The sequence below is a fragment of the Amblyraja radiata genome, chromosome 6, assembly GCF_010909765.2.
Source record: "Amblyraja radiata isolate CabotCenter1 chromosome 6, sAmbRad1.1.pri, whole genome shotgun sequence".
NCBI classification, from domain to species: Eukaryota; Metazoa; Chordata; class Chondrichthyes; order Rajiformes; family Rajidae; genus Amblyraja; species Amblyraja radiata.
In genome coordinates this window covers 74,006,372-74,028,701 of record NC_045961.1, presented here as the reverse complement: position 1 = coordinate 74,028,701, position 22,330 = coordinate 74,006,372, and the positions used below count along the sequence as shown (strand labels likewise).

At 40.8% G+C, this 22,330-nt stretch overlaps 1 protein-coding gene across 21 annotated transcripts in view; it reads right to left on the bottom strand.

The window, feature by feature from the left end:
* Positions 1-22,330, bottom strand: part of mycbp2 (MYC binding protein 2) — a 221,781-nt gene that overhangs the window by 187,465 nt on the left and 11,986 nt on the right. For 15 of the 21 annotated variants that reach the window (XM_033022959.1, XM_033022965.1, XM_033022976.1 and 12 more), the window contains exons 2-4: positions 9,908-9,987; positions 5,935-6,146; positions 2,833-2,986 (exon numbers count right to left, since the gene is read on the bottom strand). In XM_033022959.1, coding sequence (XP_032878850.1) covers positions 2,833-2,986; positions 5,935-6,146; positions 9,908-9,987 — 446 coding nt within the window. Of the gene's footprint in view, positions 1-2,832; positions 2,987-5,934; positions 6,151-9,907; positions 9,988-22,330 lie in introns of all 21 variants that reach the window. The other 6 variants (XM_033022978.1, XM_033022960.1, XM_033022968.1 and 3 more) reach the window with 1 other exon arrangement.

The window sequence follows — 22,330 nt, the reverse complement described above, 5'->3', positions numbered from 1 at the left end:
AATCGGGGGGAGAAGGGCCTTAGGATAGAGACTTACTAACATATTCAGGGAGGTGACCAAGAACCCGATGGTCACTCTGACAGAGCTCCAGAGTTCCTCTGTGGAGATGGGAGAAACTTCCAGAAGGACAACTATATCTGCAGCACTCCACCAATCAGGCCTTTATTGTAGAGTGGCCAGACAGAAGCCACTCCTCAGTTAAAGGCACATGACAGCCCACTTGGAGTTTGCCAAAAGGCACCTAAACAAGATTCCCTGGCCTGATGAAACCAAGATTGAACTCTTTGGCCTGAATACCAAGTGTCACGTCTGGAGGAAACCAGGCACCGCTCATCACCTGGCCAATACGGTGAAGCATTGTGGTGGCAGCATCATGCTGTAGGGATGTTTTTCAGCGGTAGGAACTGGGAGACCAGTTAGGATCGAGGTAAAGATGAACAGAGCAAAGTATAGAGAGATCCTTGATGAAAGCCTGCTCCAGAGGGTTCAGGACCTCGGACTGGGGCAGACGTTCACCTTCCAACAGGACAACGACCTAAAGCTCACGTCCAAGACAACGCAAGAGTGGCTTTGTGACAAGTCTGTGAATGTCCATAAGTGGCCCGGCCAGAGCCTGGACTTGAACCCGATCGAACATCTCTGGAGGGATCTGAAAATAGCTGTGCATCGACACTCCCCATCCAACCTGACAGAGCTTGAGAGGATCTGCAGAGAAGAGTGGGATAAATTACCTAAATACAGGTGTGCCAAGCTTGTAGCGTGATACCCAAAAAGACTTGAGGTTGTAATCACTGCCAAAGGTGCCTCAATAAAGTACTGAGTAAAGGGTCTGAATACTTATGTAAATGTGATATTTCAGTTATTTATTTTTAATTATTTTGCAAAAATTTCTAAACACCTGTTTTCACTTTTTTATTGTGGGCTATTGTGTGTAGATTGCTGATAAAAAAAAAAGAATTTAATCCATTTTAGAATAAGGCTGTAACGTAACAAAATGTGGAAAAAGTGAAGGGGTCTGAATACTTTCTGAATGCACTGTATCTGTTTTGTAGTAAATGCCTACTATGTTCTGTGTGCTGAAGCAAAGCAAGAATTTCATTGTCCTATACAGGGAAACATGACACTAAACTCACTTGAACTTGAACTCTGCTGTACACCTCTAGACATTCAAGAGCATATTTGTCGTCATACTAAATCTCCTCAGTCTTCTGAGGAAGTTGAAGCGTGATGTGTTTTCTTTATGATTGCATTAACGTACTGGGTCCAGGACAGATCTTTAGTGATATGCGTACCTAGGAATTTGCCATTTTTGATTCTCTCCACCATCATCCAGTGGTCATCAGCCTTCCTCTTCTAAAGTCAACAAACAACTCCTTGGTTTTAATGACGTTTAGAGCGAGGTTGCTGTTCTGGCACCATTCAGTCAGTCAATCCTTCCAATATTCTTAGTCGTCATCATCCGTAATACATCCAATTTGTTGTTAGCAAATTTAAAGATGGAGTTGGAACTGTGTTCGGCTGCACAGTGATGGGCGTAGATTGAGTACAGCAGGGGGCTCTGCACAGCCTTGAGGTGTTCCTATGCTGATGGTTATCAAGCAGAGGTGTTGCTGACAATTCGTACTGATTGTGGTCGATAAGGAAGTTGAGGATCCAACTGCAGAAGGATGCACAGACCCAGTTCCATGAGCTTGGCAACCCCTTTTGTAGGGGATGATGGTATTGAACGCCGAGCTGTGGTCTACGAACAACAGCCTGAATTGTAATGGGTCCAGGTTCTTGTTGAAGTAGGAGTTCTTTTATGCGCCATAACCAACCTCTTAAAGCACTTAATCACCACAGACATTAGTGCAATAAGTCTATAGTCATGGGGGCATGTCACCTTACTATCGAGGGCTATGGGATCCTGGGAAGGTACATCAGTGATCCTCCTTTCAAAGTGTATGTAGAAAGCATTGAGAATGGTGCTTCGATGTCGCTTGAGACTATTGGGGGCTATGGGATCCTGGGAAGGCATATCAGTGTTCTCCCTTTCACAGTGTGCGTAGAAAGCATTGAGCTCAACTGAGAATGATACCACAGTCACTTGAGATGCCCGCTGGTTTAACCTTGTAGGAAGTGATGACGTGCAAGCCATACCACACCTGCCAAATGTCCATCTCATCCTCCAATTTAAAGCAAAACTCCCTTTGGGCCATTTTGATGGCCTATCAAGGTCATATGTGGACAATGTATGAATCTGCATCGCCAGACTTGAATACCCGAGATCTGTTTCTCAAAAGATTGCGGCCAGGTTGAAAATCCCAATAAATTCATATTGGTTGCCGAGTCCTTCACTTTCCAACCACAACTACTGGTGAATTTTGCCCTAGGTTCCCACTGACTTTATTACTAAAGCTCCTTGATGCTATGCTCAATCAAATCCTGCTACTACCTCAATGTAGTGTCAGTCATTGCACACTAAAAGTGTTTGGACCCGAATGGTAAGGAAACCTGGAACCAAATGGCCCAGCAAAATCCCACAATAGCCTGTGTGAGAAGATTTTGAGTGAATAACTGCTGTTTGACAGCCTTAACAACATTTTCCATCACACTGCTCAGTAACATATTATGGTAATTAGCCATTTTTGTTTTGTCATACTTTTTATAGATAATAAACTGACCAATACTAGAGAGCAAAGGGGAGTGCTAAAATATACATTTAAACCAATTCTTCTCAGAATATACATTCAGTAATTTATGTGAAAATACCTATTGTAATACATGTTACATTCATTAAACAATGGTAATTTTCAAACCTCCTTCATCCAAAGTTTCAGCTATTATTCTTACCTAAAACATCAGGTGGCTCTGACTGGAGACCTTCGGGCTGTTGCCCCTGAAGCATGTCAAGTAGAGCATGTAAACTTCTCAGACACAGTGCAGGATGAGAGAATCTAGTCTCTTTTATAAGCTCAAAAACACCACAAAGCCCAATTCCTATGATCTGTTAAAACAACACACAGCTTGTAAACAAATGATTGAATAACAGCTGCATTTATTTATTAAGGCAAATAGCAGAGTCTGCTCATCAGCATTGAAACCGTTACAGGATTACTGCAGTAATTTTTGAGTCTTATACTAAACCACCTTACTAAATGCAAGTTATCGTTAATATATTCCCCATTCAGTTTTGATATGTTACCATTTACGAACATAATGAAATAGTACAATTTTTTCCAAACCTTCATAACTGACATCTTGGAAATTTAAAACAAAAAGGACCAGCAAATATAATCTTAAGTGAAGCCAAATAATAAAGATGAATATGTCATTAATGCTCGCACATATACACTGCATGTAGAATTTACTAATTGAAGTAAAATATTGTTTTAGAAAATAATTCATCTACTGTCCCTTCCTTCTTACATACTTAAATGATCTTACTGAAAAGAGACAAGGGAAATAAGTATGTGTCTTTTTACAATACTGCACACAAAAATGTGACAAAGGGGGTCAAATTTCAAATTCCTTCAAAAAAGTTGACAATCACTTTATTGGGATCATGACTAACATAATATCAACAAAAAATTCAAAAGATTGCATATCGATAGCAAGTTTCTGAAAATGGCATCAGTATACACAAATACATTTTGTGTAACGGTTGTCGCATGGTGTCCACCAGTGACCTGGTTGGCACAGTAAGTAGACGTATTTCTTATTCCTTTCTATGTTTATGAATACCACATGGAACAATAAAATTGCAAACACTTTTTCCACTTTATTCATCTGATCATGTAGCAGAATACTGCATCCATCTGAGTGGACACCGCAACGCACGTTACATATCATACACACAAACGTACGTTGCGGTGGGCACTATAAGGTTTGGCGTCCCAGCAAATGAACATTACATTATCCGTACAAAAGGTGAATAAGAGGCAGTGTGTTGCCAAATTGAAGATTGGCTCAGTTTCTTAGTTTTAATGACCAATTTAAGTCCAACATTTTTTTAAAATTGATTTTAAAAATTTCGGAAAATATATCGTAAGCGATCGTTGCGTTTTTGATACATTATGTTTTTGATACATTAAAATGGAAAGTAAGAAAAAAATTTAACTCGCCCAAAAATCGCTACCTCCATAGGATACCTCGTTGGGTTTTTGAAAAGCATTAGAGGTTCGGAGCCTCCGTGATTTAACTTACAGCGGTACCGACCCCGATAATGGTCGTTGTGACAATGGACATCAAGCGTTACGGGATCTTTACTGCACTGTATTATCTTTATGTTACTGTATTTTTTATCCTGGTATTGATGAAGATATTTCCCTTGATCATTAGCAAAACGTATATGTATGAGGTGCCATATGAAGTTTATTTATGAATTAAATATTCATGACTAACTGTGGCAGAGTTTTTAATGTCATATTTTTGGTGTCCAATTTGGTGGTAAAACAATGAAGATTTGTCCGTCATGAACAAAGTTTTTGACTTTCGGTCTTGACGTTATCTAATTTATATCTGTTATTTATAAGGTTTCACATGATGGGTAGATTTTTGTTAAGAACAGTGTATTGGTGTAAAAACCGGAATAATAATCTTGTTCCTCAAAATCTCTCCAAAAAGACACATATAGAGATTATTTTACTACAGGATTTAACTTCTCACACAATAAAGGACAGGGAGCTGGACAAAAATGCTGGAGAAACTCAGCAGGTGAGGCAGCATCTATGGAGCAAAGGAATAGGTGACGTTTCGGGCTGTGACCCTTCTTCAGACTGATGTGGGGGTGGGGGGAGGTGGGAAGAAGAAAGGAAGAGGTGAAGACAGTGGGCTGTGGGAGAGATAGGAAGGGGATGGGATGGAGGGAGAAAGCAAGGACTACGTGAAATGTTCAGTGTTCATACCACTGGGGTGTAAACTACTCAAGCAAAATATGAGGTGCTGCTGTTCCAATTTGCGGTGGGACTCACTCTGGCCATGGAGGAGGCCCAGGATAGGAAGGTCGGATACGGAATGGGAGGGGGAGTTGAAGTGTTGAGCCACCGGGACATCGGGTTGGTTAATGCGAACTATGCGGAGGTGTTGGGCGTAGCGATCGCCAAGCCTGAGCTTGGTTTCACCGATGTAGAGCAGGTGACACCTAGAGCAGCGGATGCAATAGATGAGGTTGGAGGAGGTGCAGGTGAACCTCTGCCTCACCTGGAAAGACTGCTTGGGTCCTTGGATGGAGTTGAGAGGGGAGGTAAAGCGACAAGTGTAGCATTTCCTGCGGTTGCAAGGGAAAGTACCAGGGGACGGGGTGGTTTGTGTGGGAAGGGACGAATTGACCTGGGAGTTATGGAGGGAGTGGTCTCTGCGGAAAGCCGAAAGTGGAGGAGATGGGAAGATATGGCAAGTGGTGGGATCCTGTTGGAGGTGGTAAAAATGTCGGAGGATCATTTGTTGCAGGACAGGGAGAATACATTACTTGCACATTCAGAACTATTCTTCTGAAATCTCAGACAAAATGGCATGGGAAAAAATATCTTAATTGACTATTTATTGTCTTTGTCAAAGCTGAAAATGTTGTCCTTCAAACAATATCCTGGACCTCCGATGGAACTGACTAGAATGTTTATCGCCACCACTTAATTTTGCAATAAAGGCAATAGATGTCACCTCTGCAGATACAACATTCGGAAAGCTTCAGGACAAGACTAAGAAGTGAATGGTAACCAACAAATAGATAATATGCAGCTTTGTCCAGGAGCAATAGGACAAAGCTTGTGCCAAGTTATCACACAAATACCCATGATTCCAAAATATACAATTGAGTATCTACATTTTTTTAATGGCAGCAATTTACAAGTTTGTGTTTCTGTGCCACAATATGAGAAGGCCAAGGAAGACATGACAAGAATGAATTACTTCACATAAATGTGTTGATTTAAAAACTGAGTAAACAAACGTTACCTTGGGTAATTTAATTGGCGGATCCCTTAATTCTTCTTCCTCATCACTGTCTGACTCTCCACTTTGGACTGAATTCTTTGAGGCCAAGGCCAGGGAGGCTTCTTTCCGTTGCCATTCCAGAACACATTGACGCACATTACAGTAAACATTGAAGGCTGAAGGGTTGCTATGGATTTTGATATCAGGAATTGGTGAAGCATTTTCCAAATTTTCTGTCTGAAGAAAGAAACCAAAGATTTTGAATTACACTGCAGCTCAAATCCTCAATCAGCATGAACTGATAAGATACAGTGTGAAATAAGATCTATCAAAAAAGTTCTGGGCTCTATCAATTTATCAATGTCTTCAAAACTGCTGTGCCACGAGTAATAACCTTGCTTTAACCAGATTTGTTGACAACCAGCACAGTATTAAAACAAATTTTACAAGAGACTCTGATAATATTATCATTGATTTCTCTGGTTATGCAAAGTTATATCATTTATTTTTTATTTTTTCATAAAACAAGATGATTTTATTCATGTTGTATTCATGATAACAGGATGGTCAGTATAAGAAAGACATAACATAACAGTACAGCACGGGCACAGGCCATTCGGCCCACAATGTCGATTCTGAAAATGACAGCAAGATAAACTAATCTCATCTGCCTGTACATGATGACACAGACAAACTTTGCTGGAACGTTTGAAGCAATTTTTTTTGCAAATTGTATTGGTAAAGATGCAAAATAATTTTAAAAAGGAACAGATAAATCAGGACATTTTTAATACAGGAACCAGAAGGAATGAGGCTCAGACACAAAATCTTGATCACAATCAAAAGAAAAGTAGACAAGATCATTAATATTTAGATAAACTGAAGCAATGCAAATATTTGGATAATTTAAACACACTAGTCACTTAAATGAACAATGTGATAAAAAAGAATTCCTAAAAAGTAGTTAAAATACTTTGGGTTAACAGGATTAAAATTAAAAATTTGATAATGAACGAAAAGGCCAGAATTTTCTAAAATGTTGTTTGCCACACATCCCCATTCATTTCCTTTGGATCTGGAAAAATCAATGTCACTGTGCCAGACTATCCAAGATCTGTGTAGTGAGACCCTAAACAGCATTAAACCAAAGCCCACAAAATCCCCTGGGAAGCCTTGATAGCTGATAGTTTTGATAGCTGGCTCTGCCTTAGTTCCAGCATTGCCATTTGTCAAAATCTGTGTTTTTAAATATTAATGACCATTAAAAATAATGTAAAAGTTAAAATGGACCCCAAAAAAAATAAACACATTGGAAAAAATGCAATTTATTTCAGTCAATGGATGTACAACCAAACAGTTCCCATTCCAATGAATGGGCTCACTGATTCTCTGATCCAACCCAACTTAGTATCAGAAAGCAGATTCCAGTGTGCGGTTCCAGTGTGTAACCTCAGCTAGGTCCAACTCTACCACTATATTCCATAAGGTGTCCAGCATCAGAGTACAGCAGAACAGGTTGTCGGCAGAACACAGCACCTTCAATTTGCAAGTTCGACATTTGTTTAGGATCCCAAACATTAAAGGCACTTAAATTGAGACATGCTGGTAGCTCAATATGGCAATCCAATAAACCCAAGTCAAGCAGTAAATACCAAAAGATCACTGCTTAGTCTAAATTGTGCAAATTAAATATCCTATTACCATGCACTTGTTTTATTAACTTAACAGATGGGAAATAATTCTGCAGTTTTGTGAGTCGAGTCCTTCAAATAAATTCAATTATGCAGTTATGTTCCACGAGATTTTGATTTGAATGGGGGGACAAAAAAGAGCAGAAAGGTAGGGGGCAGGTTGCCAAAGGAAGAGGGAGTGAAAGGAAGTAAACCGAGGAGAAAGAAACGAGACCTAAAAAACATAGCAGAACACTTTGGTCAGAGAGACTCAATAGAATCTGGTGGTTCAAACGTATATCAAAAAATTAATAATTGCTGTTACAATTAAAACTAGAATATTATTCACAACCACCAGATTTCAATACGCAAGGAGGAACCAATGTTTGATTACAGGTAACACACATAGCATTCTCTTCAACTCTTGCTAAATGATGGTTTAGCAATGGCACATTACATTAATAAATACTGTTTAGGACTATTTAAAAATGCAACAAAAATTTTTGAGGTCATGCTCGTCCACTCATGCTTTCTAGATTTATTAGCCAACAGTGTTGTAAAACATATCCTTAAACATTTTGGGCATTAAAATAATGTAATTACTCTTGATAGGCAACAATGCTCCCTATTAGAAATGCAATTTTTCTCACAAAATATAGGATGAGGGAGGACTTTTTATATTGAAAAATGCTCTCGGTTGAACTTCCTGCATACATTCACTTATAAAACTTACAAACAATGGCCAGTTCAATAAGAAACTGATTGCACTAAAATCCATTTAACAAAAGTAGCACAACAGATTAGTTAGAAAAATGAAAATATTGAGTAAAATTATTTTTTGGACAACCGTCCCCAGGGAAAAGACCACGTGGACTCCATTCCTCAATGCCTTCACCTCAGAAATTAAATTCACGACCTTGGAAAAATATCATGCCTAGGCTAATCTAACTCCATCTACGAAGCTAGTCTTCAAACCTTAACGATTGTATGCAGGAATTCACTTCTGACATCTCTACCACCAAATACCTTTTCAGAAGTGTCACTGTTGCTTTGAACAAGTATGATTATGATATCAGTAACTCTACTATTGAGCACTGTAGACCAAACCTCAGCAATCGTTTCGCTGAAAACTTCCGCTCAGTCCACTTAAACCTACCTGATCTCCCGGTTGCTCAGCACTTTAACTCCACCTCCCATTCCCAATCTGACCTTTGTCCTGGGCCTCCTCCATTGTCAGAGTGAGTCCCAGTACAAATTAGTGGAACAGCACCTCATATTTTGCTTGGGTAGCTTACACCCAGCGATATGAACATTGACTTCTCTAACTTCAAGTCGCCCTTGCTTTCCATCTCTCTCTCCATCCCCTCCCCCTCTCCAGTTCTCCCACCAGTCTTACTGTCTCCGACTACATTTTATCTCTGTACCGCCCACTCCCGACATCAGTCTGAAGAAGGGTCTCGACCCGAAACATCACCCATTCCTTCTTTCCAGAGACGCTGCTTGTCCCGCTGAGTTACTCCAGCATTCTGTGTCAACCTTCGATTTAAACCAGCATCTGCAGTTCTTTCCTACATACGTAAAGTGGATTGTTTATTCATACTTATCCACTGATAAAAGGTTAGAAAGTTAATCTCAGAATGGGAAGCCTCAGAATTACATAAGAGTTTCACCCCAACTGTACTAATTCAGAAACTAATGGGTAATAAATTAAAACATTGGATTCAAAGGAACAAACTAATATGTTCCATTCCAAAATTATCGATATCATCATTGTCATCTTCAGTGATGCTATTCAGTTACAATGCAAAGTGTGTAGTTCATTGATCTAATTACAAAATCATCTTATAATTTCAAGGCACGAGCATGACCTCTCAAAAATCCTTGTTGCATTTTTAAATGGTCCCTGATAGTAATTATTAATGTAATGAGCCACTGTTAAACCATCATTTAATAAGAGTTGAAGTTAATGATATGTCTGTTAGCTATAATTAGCAACAAGACACTGGACTGAACAAATATACTGAAGAATGAGTTTTAAAGAATTGGTAGAATGCCAATCAAGTAGATGCACAGAACACCTTGAAATTTTATCTTTAACGAATACTTGCAAAGAAACATGGTAGGAAGAAATAAAAACAAGTATTACACATGGTAATAAAAGCTTTGGTAAAAGGTATTAAAATATATTAAGGGTTCAGAGGGCAATCCAACGTGCTGATCCAAGTCACCTAAAGGGTATTTCATTTAATTACTACGAACCACAAATCACTCTGGTTGCCATAATTTTAATTTGTTCTTTTCAATCATGTCTCAAATAGATGTACTTGCCTTTGATCGCGTTTTCACTTTGGACTTAGTCTTCTGCTTTCTTTTAAGTTTTTTCTTACCCAAAGCTTTTTTATTTCTGCAACAGAAAATTATTGATTTTAACATTCTGATAGGCGACACAATCCAATACTCCCCTGCCCCATCAACTAGCGCCCCCATCATTCACATCACACTTTTACAGGATGAGACTACATTGTAATTCTGCTTTGATGCTGACATGTTTGTGTTAACACCAGTGATAACATCCATGCTATGTTCAGTATTAGCACAGTTAGAAAAATACAGGTAATGTCTAATCATTTCACATCGCCATTTTGTGATATCTATACTTACATTCAGGAGAACAATCAAAGTGAATACACCTGTCATGAAGTCATTATTGATTTGCGTGGCATAAAACTTTTTTTTTTCTTAATCATCTGCACATTTCCCTTGTTCCAAATCACAGCAGTTCTCATTAGTTTTAGATAAGCAAGAACGCTTTGCACAACTGTGGTACAAAGTCAATAGCATTCGTTTTGAAAGGTGCAGAGACTGCATTTCGAAATGTTTGTATGTTGTACTATTTTGTGATCTTTTCTCTAAACAATGTATGAGATTCTTTGGCTAATGAAGTTTGTCACTGGAAAAAAATAAACTATCCCAATTCCTGCCATGTTCACTGGATTGAACGATGACGAGGGACTGTACCACGAGGAAAGATGAAGCAAATAAAAAAGTGGACTCTACATATGTGTCTTTTTACAATACTACACTCAAAAATGTGACAAAGGGGTCAAATCTCAAATTCCTTTAAAAGTTGACAAGCACTAAGCACTATGGGTTCATGGCTAACATGGTATCAACAAAAAATATAAGAAAAGATAGCATATTGATGGAAAGTTTCCAAAAATGGCAGCAGAATACACAAATATATTTTGTGTAACGGTTGTCGCGTGGTGTCCACCAGTGACCTGGTTGGCACAGTAAGGGCACGTATTTCTTATTCCTTTCTATGTTTATGAATACCACATGGAACAATAAAATTGCAAACACCTTTTCCTCTTAATTCACCTGATTATGTAGTAGAATACTGCATCCATCTGAGTGGACACCACAATGCGTGTTACACATCAGTGTGTTGCCAAATTGAAGATGGCTCAGTTTAGTAGTTTTAATGACCAATTTATGTCCAAAATTTGTTTTTATTGTTTTTAAAAAAACGGAAAATATATCGTATGCGGTCGTTGCGTTTTTGACACCACAATGTTTTTGATATATTAAATTGGAAAATAAGAAAAAATAATTAACTCGCCCAAAAATTGCGACCACCATAGGATACCTCGTAGGGTTTTTGAAAAGCATTAGAGGTTTGGAGCCGCCGTGATTTAAATTAAGGAGGCACCGACCCCGATAACAGTCGTTGTGACAATGGACACCGAGCACAACGACCGTTACGGGATCTTTACTGTACTGTATTATCTTTGTTACTGTATTTTTCTCCTGGTATTGATGAAGATATTTGAGCCTGAAGAAGGGTCTTGACCCGAAACGTCGCCTATTTCCTTCGCTCCATAGATGCTGCCTCACCCGCATAGTTTCTCCAGCATTTTTGTCTACCTAAGATATTTCCCTAGATCATTATCAAAACATAAATGCATGAGGGGCCATATGAAGTTTATTTCTGAATTAAATATTCATGACTAAATGTGGCCGAGTTTTAAAGTCACATTTTTGGTGTCCAAATTGGTGGTAAAACAATGAAGATTTGTCAGTCATGAAAAAAGTTTTTGACTTTCGGTATTGAAGTTATCTAATTTATATCTGTTATTTATAAGGTTTCTCATGATGGGTAGATTTTTGTTAAGAACAGTGTATTGGTGTAAAAAACTGAATACTAATCTTGTTCCTCAAAATCTCTCCAATATTGTAAATAGACACATATAGAATGAGGAGGCACAACAGACTGCAGATGCTGAAATCTGAAGATAGTCAGTTTCAAGTAAAGTTCCATCATCTGACCCCATCCTAAAACGTTGGCTGTCCATTTCCCTCTTTAGTTCCTCTGAGATTGCTTGTTGATTTTGAAAAATGAGGCCCTATTGAAACAGCGGATCCTGGCTATGCTGGAAAAAATGGATGCTATGAATATATTTCACCTGGTAGGAAAGTCTAAAATCCAGGGGCAATGCCTTGGGGAGAAGGTGTAAATTGCTTAAGACTGAAACAGAGTTTCCTCTCAAAGTTAAGATCTTTCAACTAAATGATAATAACGAACTGTTGGGGGAAAAACAGCAGCAAGTCCAATTGAAATCAGATAAGCCACGATCATAAAATGGTCGTGCAGGATAGGCTTACTCCCACCTATATTGCATTAAACTGGAAACAATTTTAGGTTATGAACATAAAACAACCATTATTAATTTGCAAATTCATATTTAGTGTTAAGTGCACTTAGAAAAAAAAAACTATGGACAAAGACTACAAAAACTATCAGAAAAGATGAGGACATGAAAACACATAATTCAAGCAAGGTAGTTATCTTAGTTCAGCTTAAACCAATATCCTGGTTTGAATACAAGGAATGAAAACATAATTGCTCATATTGAATTAGTGAATTAGATTAAAGATTTGTTAACTTGTCAAAGTCATAGAATGTCATTTGTAAAATGGAACATCTTAGCAGACAGATGGATTATTAAGAAGGATGATGATGAATTTAAAAGGAGCAATGAGGCAAGCAGTGCACTCGGGGTGAGAACTACTGGTAAATTAACGTGAGAACCAAAGAGGGAAAATGGGTTGTCAGCAACGGAATAAGAAAACCATGAAGAGAATAAGAAGTTGCGAATTGGACAAGATGAGCTTCATGCAAAACATGGGAGAAGACTCTGGCGCAAAGCTGGAGCAGGAGAGACATTAACAATATTTTTTTCCATATGGTCTCAATGTTTAATAATTACAGTCACAAGATCTTTAAGAGTGTGGGAGAAAAAGTGACAGGTTTAAGATAGTTTCTGGGAAAGATACAAAGATGGAGCCATCTTTGTATTCCAAGATGTTCTGGTAGTAAATAGCTATCAGTATCCACCATATCTTTTCAAGTCCATATCAATCAAACAATGAGGCCGAGATAAGGGGCACTGGGAGAAAACCTAAAGCATACAAAAGCATTGCTAGTAATACGGATTAGGCCATTAAAAATGGAGTTGAGTATGTCACTGAATAATTCAAAAGCTTTAGATATGCTGTGGAATACAATGCATCGAAAAATGGACAGCTGGGATTTTGAATGTGCAGCTGTACCTGATTTTTTTCCAGGCAAACAAAAAGAATTGAAATGTGATTGAAGGGTGAAGATGAAAGTGATTAATGGTGATCATAAGATTACAACTAGTATGGCCATGTAAATTCAAGGTCAACTCATGCCTATCAAACCAGTTTGTAGAGTTTGCATAGAGAAAAATAGGAGAGTTAGGAATTTACATGCAAAGAGCGAAATCAATAGAAATATGGCAAAATTATATTAGATGAAAAAACAACTCTGGGCAATGGCTGATTGTGAAAAGCAGTAAGGACATGTTAAAAATAATCTACATTACTAAAAGTCTGATCTTGACCACTTCCTGTTGTTCTGTATACAGGTGCACAACCTTTTATCCGAAAGCCTTAGGACCAGACACTTTTCGTAATTCAGAATTTGTCGGTCTTCGGAATGGAAATTTTTTTGCGTAGATTTTAATGGCTGGCTCAGTGGTAGAGTGCTCGGCTCATATACGCAAGGTCGCGAGTTTGCGCCTTGATCCTGGCAGTTACCCGATCGCGAGTTTGAGTCTTCAATGTCGTTTTTTCTTGCAGAATAAATGTTTGTATGAAATGCAGTGTAGGAGAGGTGTACTGACTGTGTGGGCAGAACTTTGGAAGTGATTGCCCACCAGTCTAAAAAGCCGCTGTGTCTCCCTGTCCCTGGGATAGCAGGGGGCGATCAAACAGCACAATACCCCCCTCCCCCTCCAACTCCAGAGGAATCCGCTCCCCGATGGGCCGCTACGGCGACAAGTGGCAGTTCGCCCACAGCCCGAGCTGCGCCCCCTCATCCGCCACCCCAAGAACAAGACGTACCTTGCACACCATCAGCTTCTGCCCCTACGTGTTCCTCTGGAGTTGGAGCGGGGCTGGGCTGGAGTTGCTGCTGGCTGTGGGTCTCTGGGATCTCCGTGCTTGCAGTGGGCCTGGGGGTCGGTGGGCGGCGGTGGGAGCTGTGGACCTACGGACCTACCTCCGTGGAGCTAGCCAGCTTCGGAGCGTGGAGAGCTGCGGGGGCGAGCTGCTGCGACCCGACTCCGGTGGATGGTGACACCGGGAGCTCGCGGGTCCCCGATGGGAGACTGCTTTGCGGGGCACCTGCAGCGGCGACTTCTCCCACCCGAATTACGGGGTTGAGAGTGACCTGGAGTGCAAAGCCCCCGCGCCGGTGCAATGGGCGGGGAGCTGGAGAGGGGAGGGAAGGGGTCACACACATGGCTGGGAAGCAGAGGGGCGTAGGTGGGGTGAAACTGAAGGGAGCGACAATCTGCACTGTGTATCGTGAGTCTACCGTGGGAACTTTTTAACTCAGCGGGCAGGCAGCAGCATATTGTCAATTATTAACCCTCCCGCGCAATATACCCTCATCTTCTCTTTTATGAATGGGGATTTAGTTCCCCTTTCTTCGAGGACCGACCGGAGGTTCCGCTGTCACCTCTGCGGGCCGCCCTCGGTGAACGTTTTCAAGGACCTTTCTTCAAGGACCGAAAAAATGGCCGCTATTCGGAGGTTTTCGTTATTTGGACCTTCGAATAAAAGGTTGTGCACCTGTATTGATTTTAGAAAAAACACTGCCACTTGCGGCTGTGATTTTTGGCCATCTTAGTCAAGAGTCCCCCTCCGCTGCACAGGACGAGGATTTTTCCCATCGATGAAATATAAGTGTTATTAGTGTTTAAAAAATGTTGAGATTCTCTCTCCTGCAGGCCACGTCCCTTCCGGAGGGACTATAAAACCCGGAATTGTGGAGGTGCCTCAGTTCTCTGTAAGATGGGGGAGGGAGAGGTCGCAATTCTCAGTCTGAGCTGTGAATAACACTGAACACATGCCTACTAAACTGAGTGATTTTACTGACCTGTCAGTGCACTTAATGTGGTTTTGAAAGTGCAAAAGCAAACTGTGTTGCCTTTGGTTTTGAAAGTGCTAAAGCAAGCAGCGTTGCCTTTGGTTTTGAAAGTGCTAAAGCAAGCTGCGTTGCCTTTGGTTTTGAAAGTGCTAAAGCAAGCAGCGTTGCCTTTGGTTTTGAAAGTGCTAAAGCAAGCTGCCTTGCCTTTGGTTTTGAAAGTGCTAAAGCAAGCTGCCTTGCCTTTGGTTTTGAAAGTGCTAAAGCGATCTGCCTTGCCTTTAGTTTTGAAAGTGCTAAAGTGAGCTGCCTTGCCTAATTAGAGCTGCCTTGCCTTCTGTATAATTAAAAGTCTAATCTTGACCACTTACTGCTTGCGCGTTATATTGATTTTAGTAAAAACGCTACCACGTACTGCGGTGATTTTTGTCCATCTTACTCAGAGTCCCCCTCCGCTCATCAGGTGCTGAGGATTTTTTCCATCGATGAAAAATAAAAAAGTTATTAGTGTTTAAAAAATGGTGAGATTCTCTCTCCTGTCAATCACGCCATGAAGGCCAAGCCGCTTCTGGAGGCAGGGGGGAGGGACTATAAAACCTGGAAGTGTGGGCGTGGCTCAGTCTCTGCATGATGAGGGAGGGAGAGGTCATGACTCGCTGTCTTTAGTGGCCTTGCACCCTGCTTGAAATGCTATGAAACTGCACTTGAATTTGGTGCCCTTGCACCTTGCTTGAAATGGAATTTCAAGGAATAGCCGTGAGTCAATTGCGAGCCCACCAGCCGTGAGTGAGCGAGCTGCCAGCACAACAGGCTCGAGTGACGGAGCCGCCAGCCCAAGAATCCATTCGTCCCACAATGTCCATACTAGCCCTTTGGAAACCAGTCCCTTCAGCGAACAACACCCATACTAGTGCTCCTGAAAGCCCCTCCCCCCCCCCACTGACCACCAATATTGGAATTGGTGGAGAGGTGGAATATTGCGTTGGGGGACCAGCCCTCCCGTGTGAAGCTGGGACCCAACGGGTCCCACTTAGTCTAGTTATTTCATAAACCTTGAACAGACAGTAAAAGAACCTTAAAATGTGAAATTAAGAGGATTGGAATGAGGCAAGTTGGTCAATGTGCCACAAGGGTAGGAGAATGTACTGAGAGATGATTTGACAAAATAAATTAATCTGTTAATTTTAAGCAAGATATAGAAAAGGATAAGGCTGAAGCTCTGTGTAAAGAGCTGAACTGGGAGAATTAAAACAGAATTAGGCACAAGATGGGGCAGAGTAGATTGGGGGCAGACATTATTGGGCAAGTCCGCATTGACATGTGCGAGTCATTTCAAGACCAGCTGGTCAAAATTTATGACTGACATGTTCCTGTGACGACGACAAACAAGTATGATGATGAGAGGTATTGTAATTGTAGTCAAAAAGAGAAGTTGGGTCTTTGGGGGGGGGGGGGGGGGGGGTGGGTCGGGATTAAAATGCCGTTTTCTCCTGCTTATCGGAGGCGGACTTCCTCGAGCTGCCAGCTGCTGAAGAACAATCGATCGGACTTCCATTCCCGATTTTTTAATTTAATCACAAGACAATTTAATAATTACATTAAAATAAAAAGCGACTTCTAACGCCCTCAACGTGACAGATCGCATGAACGGGACAAAACGAAATGCAAGTTGTATATTGTACATATAAACTTGTTTCTCGGGATGCCTTTAATCAAATTTTACGATGCGAAAATGTGATTTGGACCCCATACGAACCGGCAGTGTTTTTCCTGCCGATATGGGGTTCAAATTCACCGCAAATGCAATGTCCCAACCGATCGCGTTCCAGAAAAACCCACTCGCAAGATGATTTAAATGCTCTTTTTTTTTGGATAATCATGTCATAAGAACATCTAAATCATCTATATTTTGTGTTATTGTCTATCCATAGTCAATATTTTTATACTAAAAATCAGTTTTAGTCCCATGTATTGTGCAAAAAAATAATAATTTAAATTATATTGAGTGGATATTTCTAGATTAATTTATGGGAATTAAACATTCCTTCCATCTGGGATATAAATTCATGACAGTTAGATTTAAAAATCATGTTATATTGTGAATTCTTGGGTGAATGGGATTAGTTGTTATTTGGATACTTAGGCTATTTAAAAAATATATAATTTTCTTAAGAAATGGAATCTACAGGACATTCTTAATAGGAAAGTAGTGGGCAGAAAGGCATGTCATGCGTGGTTTGAAGAGCAAAAACCTGTAGTTTACAATGCCAAAATTGAAAAGTTGAGGAAAAACAAGGTGTACAGAGTTGCTTATTGTTTACAATCTGAGGAGTATGATGATGCTACTGATTATGATATGCCAATGTACCAGCTAGCAACTGATCTTCTCCATAAAGACTTGGTCTATTGCTAGAAATTGTAATGTATTTACCTATCTGTTACGGATTTACAGCATATAATACAATAATATTAAAGTTCTGATCTTGAGAATATCACATTTTTGAATTTAAGGCAGTCTGGGTGATACTATTTCCGTCACAATTTTGTAATTAACTGCAATTAGGTAATTAACTAATTATATGCTTTAATTTCAGGTCATCCAAGTAAAATGTTTTATATTTGTTTCAGAATGCTTCAATTTATAATAACTGAAATTTTCATTCAGTTCTCTTGATTTTTAAGAAAGTTATGGGCTTTTCACTCGCCTCAATCACAGCTTTTGTGTTAAGTCAATGGAAAAGCAATAGGGAACAAGATGTTAATTTCCAAGTATGAAAATGCCATAACTTTTTTAATACTGAAGATATGAAAGTGAATTAGGTGTCAAATTAAACCTCTTTATGCTTTATCTGATGGGATAAATTGCAGCCGATTTTTTAAATCTCAAAATGTTGTAACATTGCTACATTATGGTGTACAAGTCCTCAGAGTTTGATGGAATATATCACAGATTATTGAGATTGCAAGAGCCTTGCCAGAGATCCTAGCATCCTCTTTAGCCACAAGCAATCTCCCAGAGAGAGGAGTAGAAAATACCCAATGTTCCTTTGCTTATTAAGGGCCACAGAGAAAGTCTGATGAGCCGTACATCAATGATAGGTAATTATTGAAGATTCCTATACATCTGGAAAAGCATGGACTTATTAGGGATAGTCAGCAAGGGAGAGGTGCCATTTTATAAACTTGATTTGTTTTTTTGAGGGAGGGACAAAGATGAATGATCTGGGTAAGGCAGAGGATGTTCTGCAGATACATTTTAATAAATTATCGAACAAGGTCCCACATGGCAGGCTGATCAGAATATAAAGGCACCGGATCCACGGACTCTTGGTAAATTTGATCAAGAATTGACTTTGCCATAGAAGAGAGGATAGTGGTTGGGGGGGGGAGATAATTCTGATTGGAGGTTTTGTGATCAATGGTATTCCACAGAGATCAGTGTTGGGAACTCTTTTTTACTTTTAGAGATACAACATTGAAAGAGGTTCTTCAGCCTACCAAATCCATACCGACCACAATAACTCAATGTTTTCCCACTTGTACATCCATTACCTACGTACTAGGAGCAATTTAGAGGCCAATTAACCCTCACATCTTTGGGATTTAAAAGGACGGCACTCAAGAGCAAACACATGGGGTCAGAGGGATTACGTGCAAATTCCACAGAGCAACACCTCTGTATTAAATTCCATCAATCACTCCTCACCCCACCTTCCCAACCGATCAAGATCCCGCTGTAATTTTTATCACCCACCTTCACTATCTACAATACCACCCACTTTTGTGTCATCTGCAAACTTGCTAACCATGCCATGTACCTGCTGATCCAAAGGTTAGACAAACTCGAATTGATTTCTCTAGATTGTCAGAGGCCAAGGGGTAATCCGATAGATGTGTATAAAATGATGAGGTGCACATATAAGATAGATGGTGAGAATATTTTGCTCAGTGTAGAAATGTCAAATATTAGAGGACGTAGATTTAAGGTGAGAGGGCAAAACATAAAAACCTCTGCAATGCAAGTTGTTATTTTGCAAGGCACGTGTCCATGGAGTGATACATGCTTGGAATGCGCTGCCAGAGGTGGAAGGAGTCAAAACGATAGCATCACCCGAGGCAGTTAGACAAGAGTGAATAGACAAAGCGTGAAGGGATATTGACCATGTTTAGGGAGATGGGTTCAGCATAAATTGGCATCTTGGTCAGTACATACAAAATTCCTGTGCTGTACTGTTCAACGTTAATTAGAAGCACACTGCCACTTCAGAGGTCTTCATTTCTGGCAAACATATCATCTCGTGTCAAGCTCATTTTAGGTGATTGCAATCCATACAAGAATGATTTGTCATAAGAGTTTCACTATATAGCAGCAAACGCCACAACCACCTGCAAGGTCTATCTACATTACTTAGAATAAAGCAGTACATTTGGCCCAAGAATGGTTATGATTGTAACGCAATGTATGGAGTCAGTCATTTTCCTTGCCCAACTCTGCTTCTTGGAAATTTGTCAAAAATTCGAGGTAAGTCCGAATGGCAGTTCTCAGCAAAGTGGTCAGCTAATACTTGCAAGTAGTTCTCGATTTAAACGAGCTACTTAACCAATTTTAAATTCTTGTATAGGTGAGACGAGGGTATTCACATTAACGGGCACTACTCAGCAATCTAACCCTGCCTGCTTCAAAAAATCCATCATTGTACCGGTACCAAAAAATGCCTCCCCAGCCTGTCTGAATAAGGTGGCCCTTATCTCGGTAGTCATGAAATGCTTTGAGAGGCTGGTGAAGAAACACATCTGCGCCTTCCTCCCTCGCAACATGGACCCGTTGCAGTTCGCATACCGTCCGAACAGATCCACGGACGATGCGGTCTCCAAGGTTTTGCACACCGCTCTCTCTCATCTTGACAGCCAGAATGGGGGTTACGTTGGATGCTGTTCATAGACTTCAGTTCAGCCTTCAACACGATAGTCCCCACCAGACTGGCTACTGGAATTGGGGCTCAACACCTCCCTGTGTGCCTGGGTCCTGGACTTTCTCACCGCCAGGCCCCAGGTGGTCAAGATGGGAGGGAATACATCGAAGTCCCTCACCCTGAGCACAGGATCACCCCAGGGTTGCGTCCTCAGCCCCCTATTGTACTCCCTGTACACACATGACTGTGTGGCTAGGTTCAGCTCCAACTCAATAATTAAGTTTGCTGATGACACTATGGTGGTGGGCCTGATCTCAGACAACGATGAGAAGGCCTACCGGGAGGAGGTGGCTGATCTAGCACTCTGGTGCCAGGATAACAGCCTCCTCTTGAACATCAAAAAAACGAAGGAGCTGATCGTGGACTTTAGGAGGGCACATCATCCGAGGACGTACACACCATTGAGGATAAATGAGGATCCTGTGGATAGGGTGAGCTGTTTTAAATATCTGGGAGTCCACATCTCTGAGGATATGACATGGACATCACACGCCGCAGCACTCGTGAGTAAGGCAAGGCAGCGCCTTTACCACCTCAGGCAATTGAGGAAATTCAGAGTGTCTCCGAGGATCCTCCAGTGCTTCTACGCAGCGGCTGTGGAAAGCATCTTGTCTGGAAATATTACCATCTGGTTTGGGAATTGCTCTGCCCAGGACAAGAAGGCTCTGCAGAGAGTAGTGCGTTCGGCCGAACGCACTATGGGAACTTCACTCGCCCCCCTGCAGGAACTATACATCAGGAGGTGCAACTCCAGAGCCAATAAAATCATGGGAGACCCCTTCCACCCATGCAACGGACTGTTCCAGCTGCTACGGTCAGGCAAACGCCTCCATTGCCATGCTGTGAGACGGAGAGGTTGAGAAGGAGTTTCTTCCCAGAGGCCATTCGGACTGCAAATCTCACCAGGGACTAACTTTACTGAACGTTTTTCCTTCCAATATTTAATATGAAAAAGAATATGTGTGTGTTTATGATTGTGTTTATAGTTTGTTTGTTTGTCTTTTTGCACAAAGTCCGCGAGCATTGCCACTTTTCATTTCACTGCACATCTCGTATGTGTATGTGACGAATAAACTTGACTTGACTACACGGCACGGCAATCTCATCACCATCTTTTTATAGAACATAGACATAGAAAATTGGTGCAGGAGGAAGCCTTTCGGCCCTTCGAGCTAGCACCGCCATTCATTGCGATCGTCCCCAATTAATAACCCGTGCCTGCCTTCTCCCCATATCCCTTGATTTCACTAGCCCCGAGAGCTCTATCTAACTCTCTCTTAAATCCATCCAGTGATTTGGCCTCCACTGCCCTCTGTGGCAGGGAATTCCACAAATTCACAACTCTCTGGGTGAAAACGTTTTTTCTCACGTCAGTCTTAAATGGCCTCCCCTTTATTCTAAGACTGTGGCCCCTGGTTCTGTACTCGCCCAACATTGGTTATCCAGTCCTTTTATAGTTTTATATGTTTCTATAAGATACCCCCTCATCCTTCTAAACTCCAGTGAATACAAGCCTAGTCTTTTCAATCTTTCCTCATATGACAGTCCCACCATCTCAGGGATCAATTTTGTGAACCTACGCTGCACAGCCTCAATCACAAGGATGTCCTTCCTCAAATTAGGAGACCAAAACTGTACGCAATACTCCAGGTGTGGTCTTACCAGAGCCCTATAGTTTACCAGAGCCCAATAGCCCTAAACTTTTCAGTTTAGTTCCAGCCTAAATTATACAGCATGCTTTGTTTAATGTCATGCACAAATTGGATATCACTCTTTCCAGTCCTAGGTAGTCCCACATCTAAATATCTGTGCACTGTTTCTCAGTTCTAGACATTTAAGCAGCGAATTGTTCAATTCTATTCGGAATGTGATATCAAATCCACTGCTATCTGGAATCAGGAATAGAGATCCTCAATGTGAAGCCTATTTTTAAACTTCTTCCAGTGGCAGCTTAAATTGGTTAACTAAGCAACCACAATCAATTAAGCCGAATGTAATAAACTACTCTTCACATTGTAGAACCATGAGTCAGATAACGGAATTGATGACTTTGTGGCCAAGTTTGCAGATGATAGGAAGATAGGTGGAGGGGCAAGTAGTGTAGAGGAAACAGGGCGTCTGCAGAAGGACTTCAACAGGTTGGGGAATGGTCACAGATGGGAGTGGGCGGATGGAATACAGCATAGCAAAGTGTGCGGTCATGCACTTTGGTAGGAGGAATAAAGGCATACACAATTTTCTAAATGGGGATAAGATTCAGAAACTGGAAGTACACAGGGACTTGGGAATGCTGGTGCAGGATTCCCAAAAGGTTAATT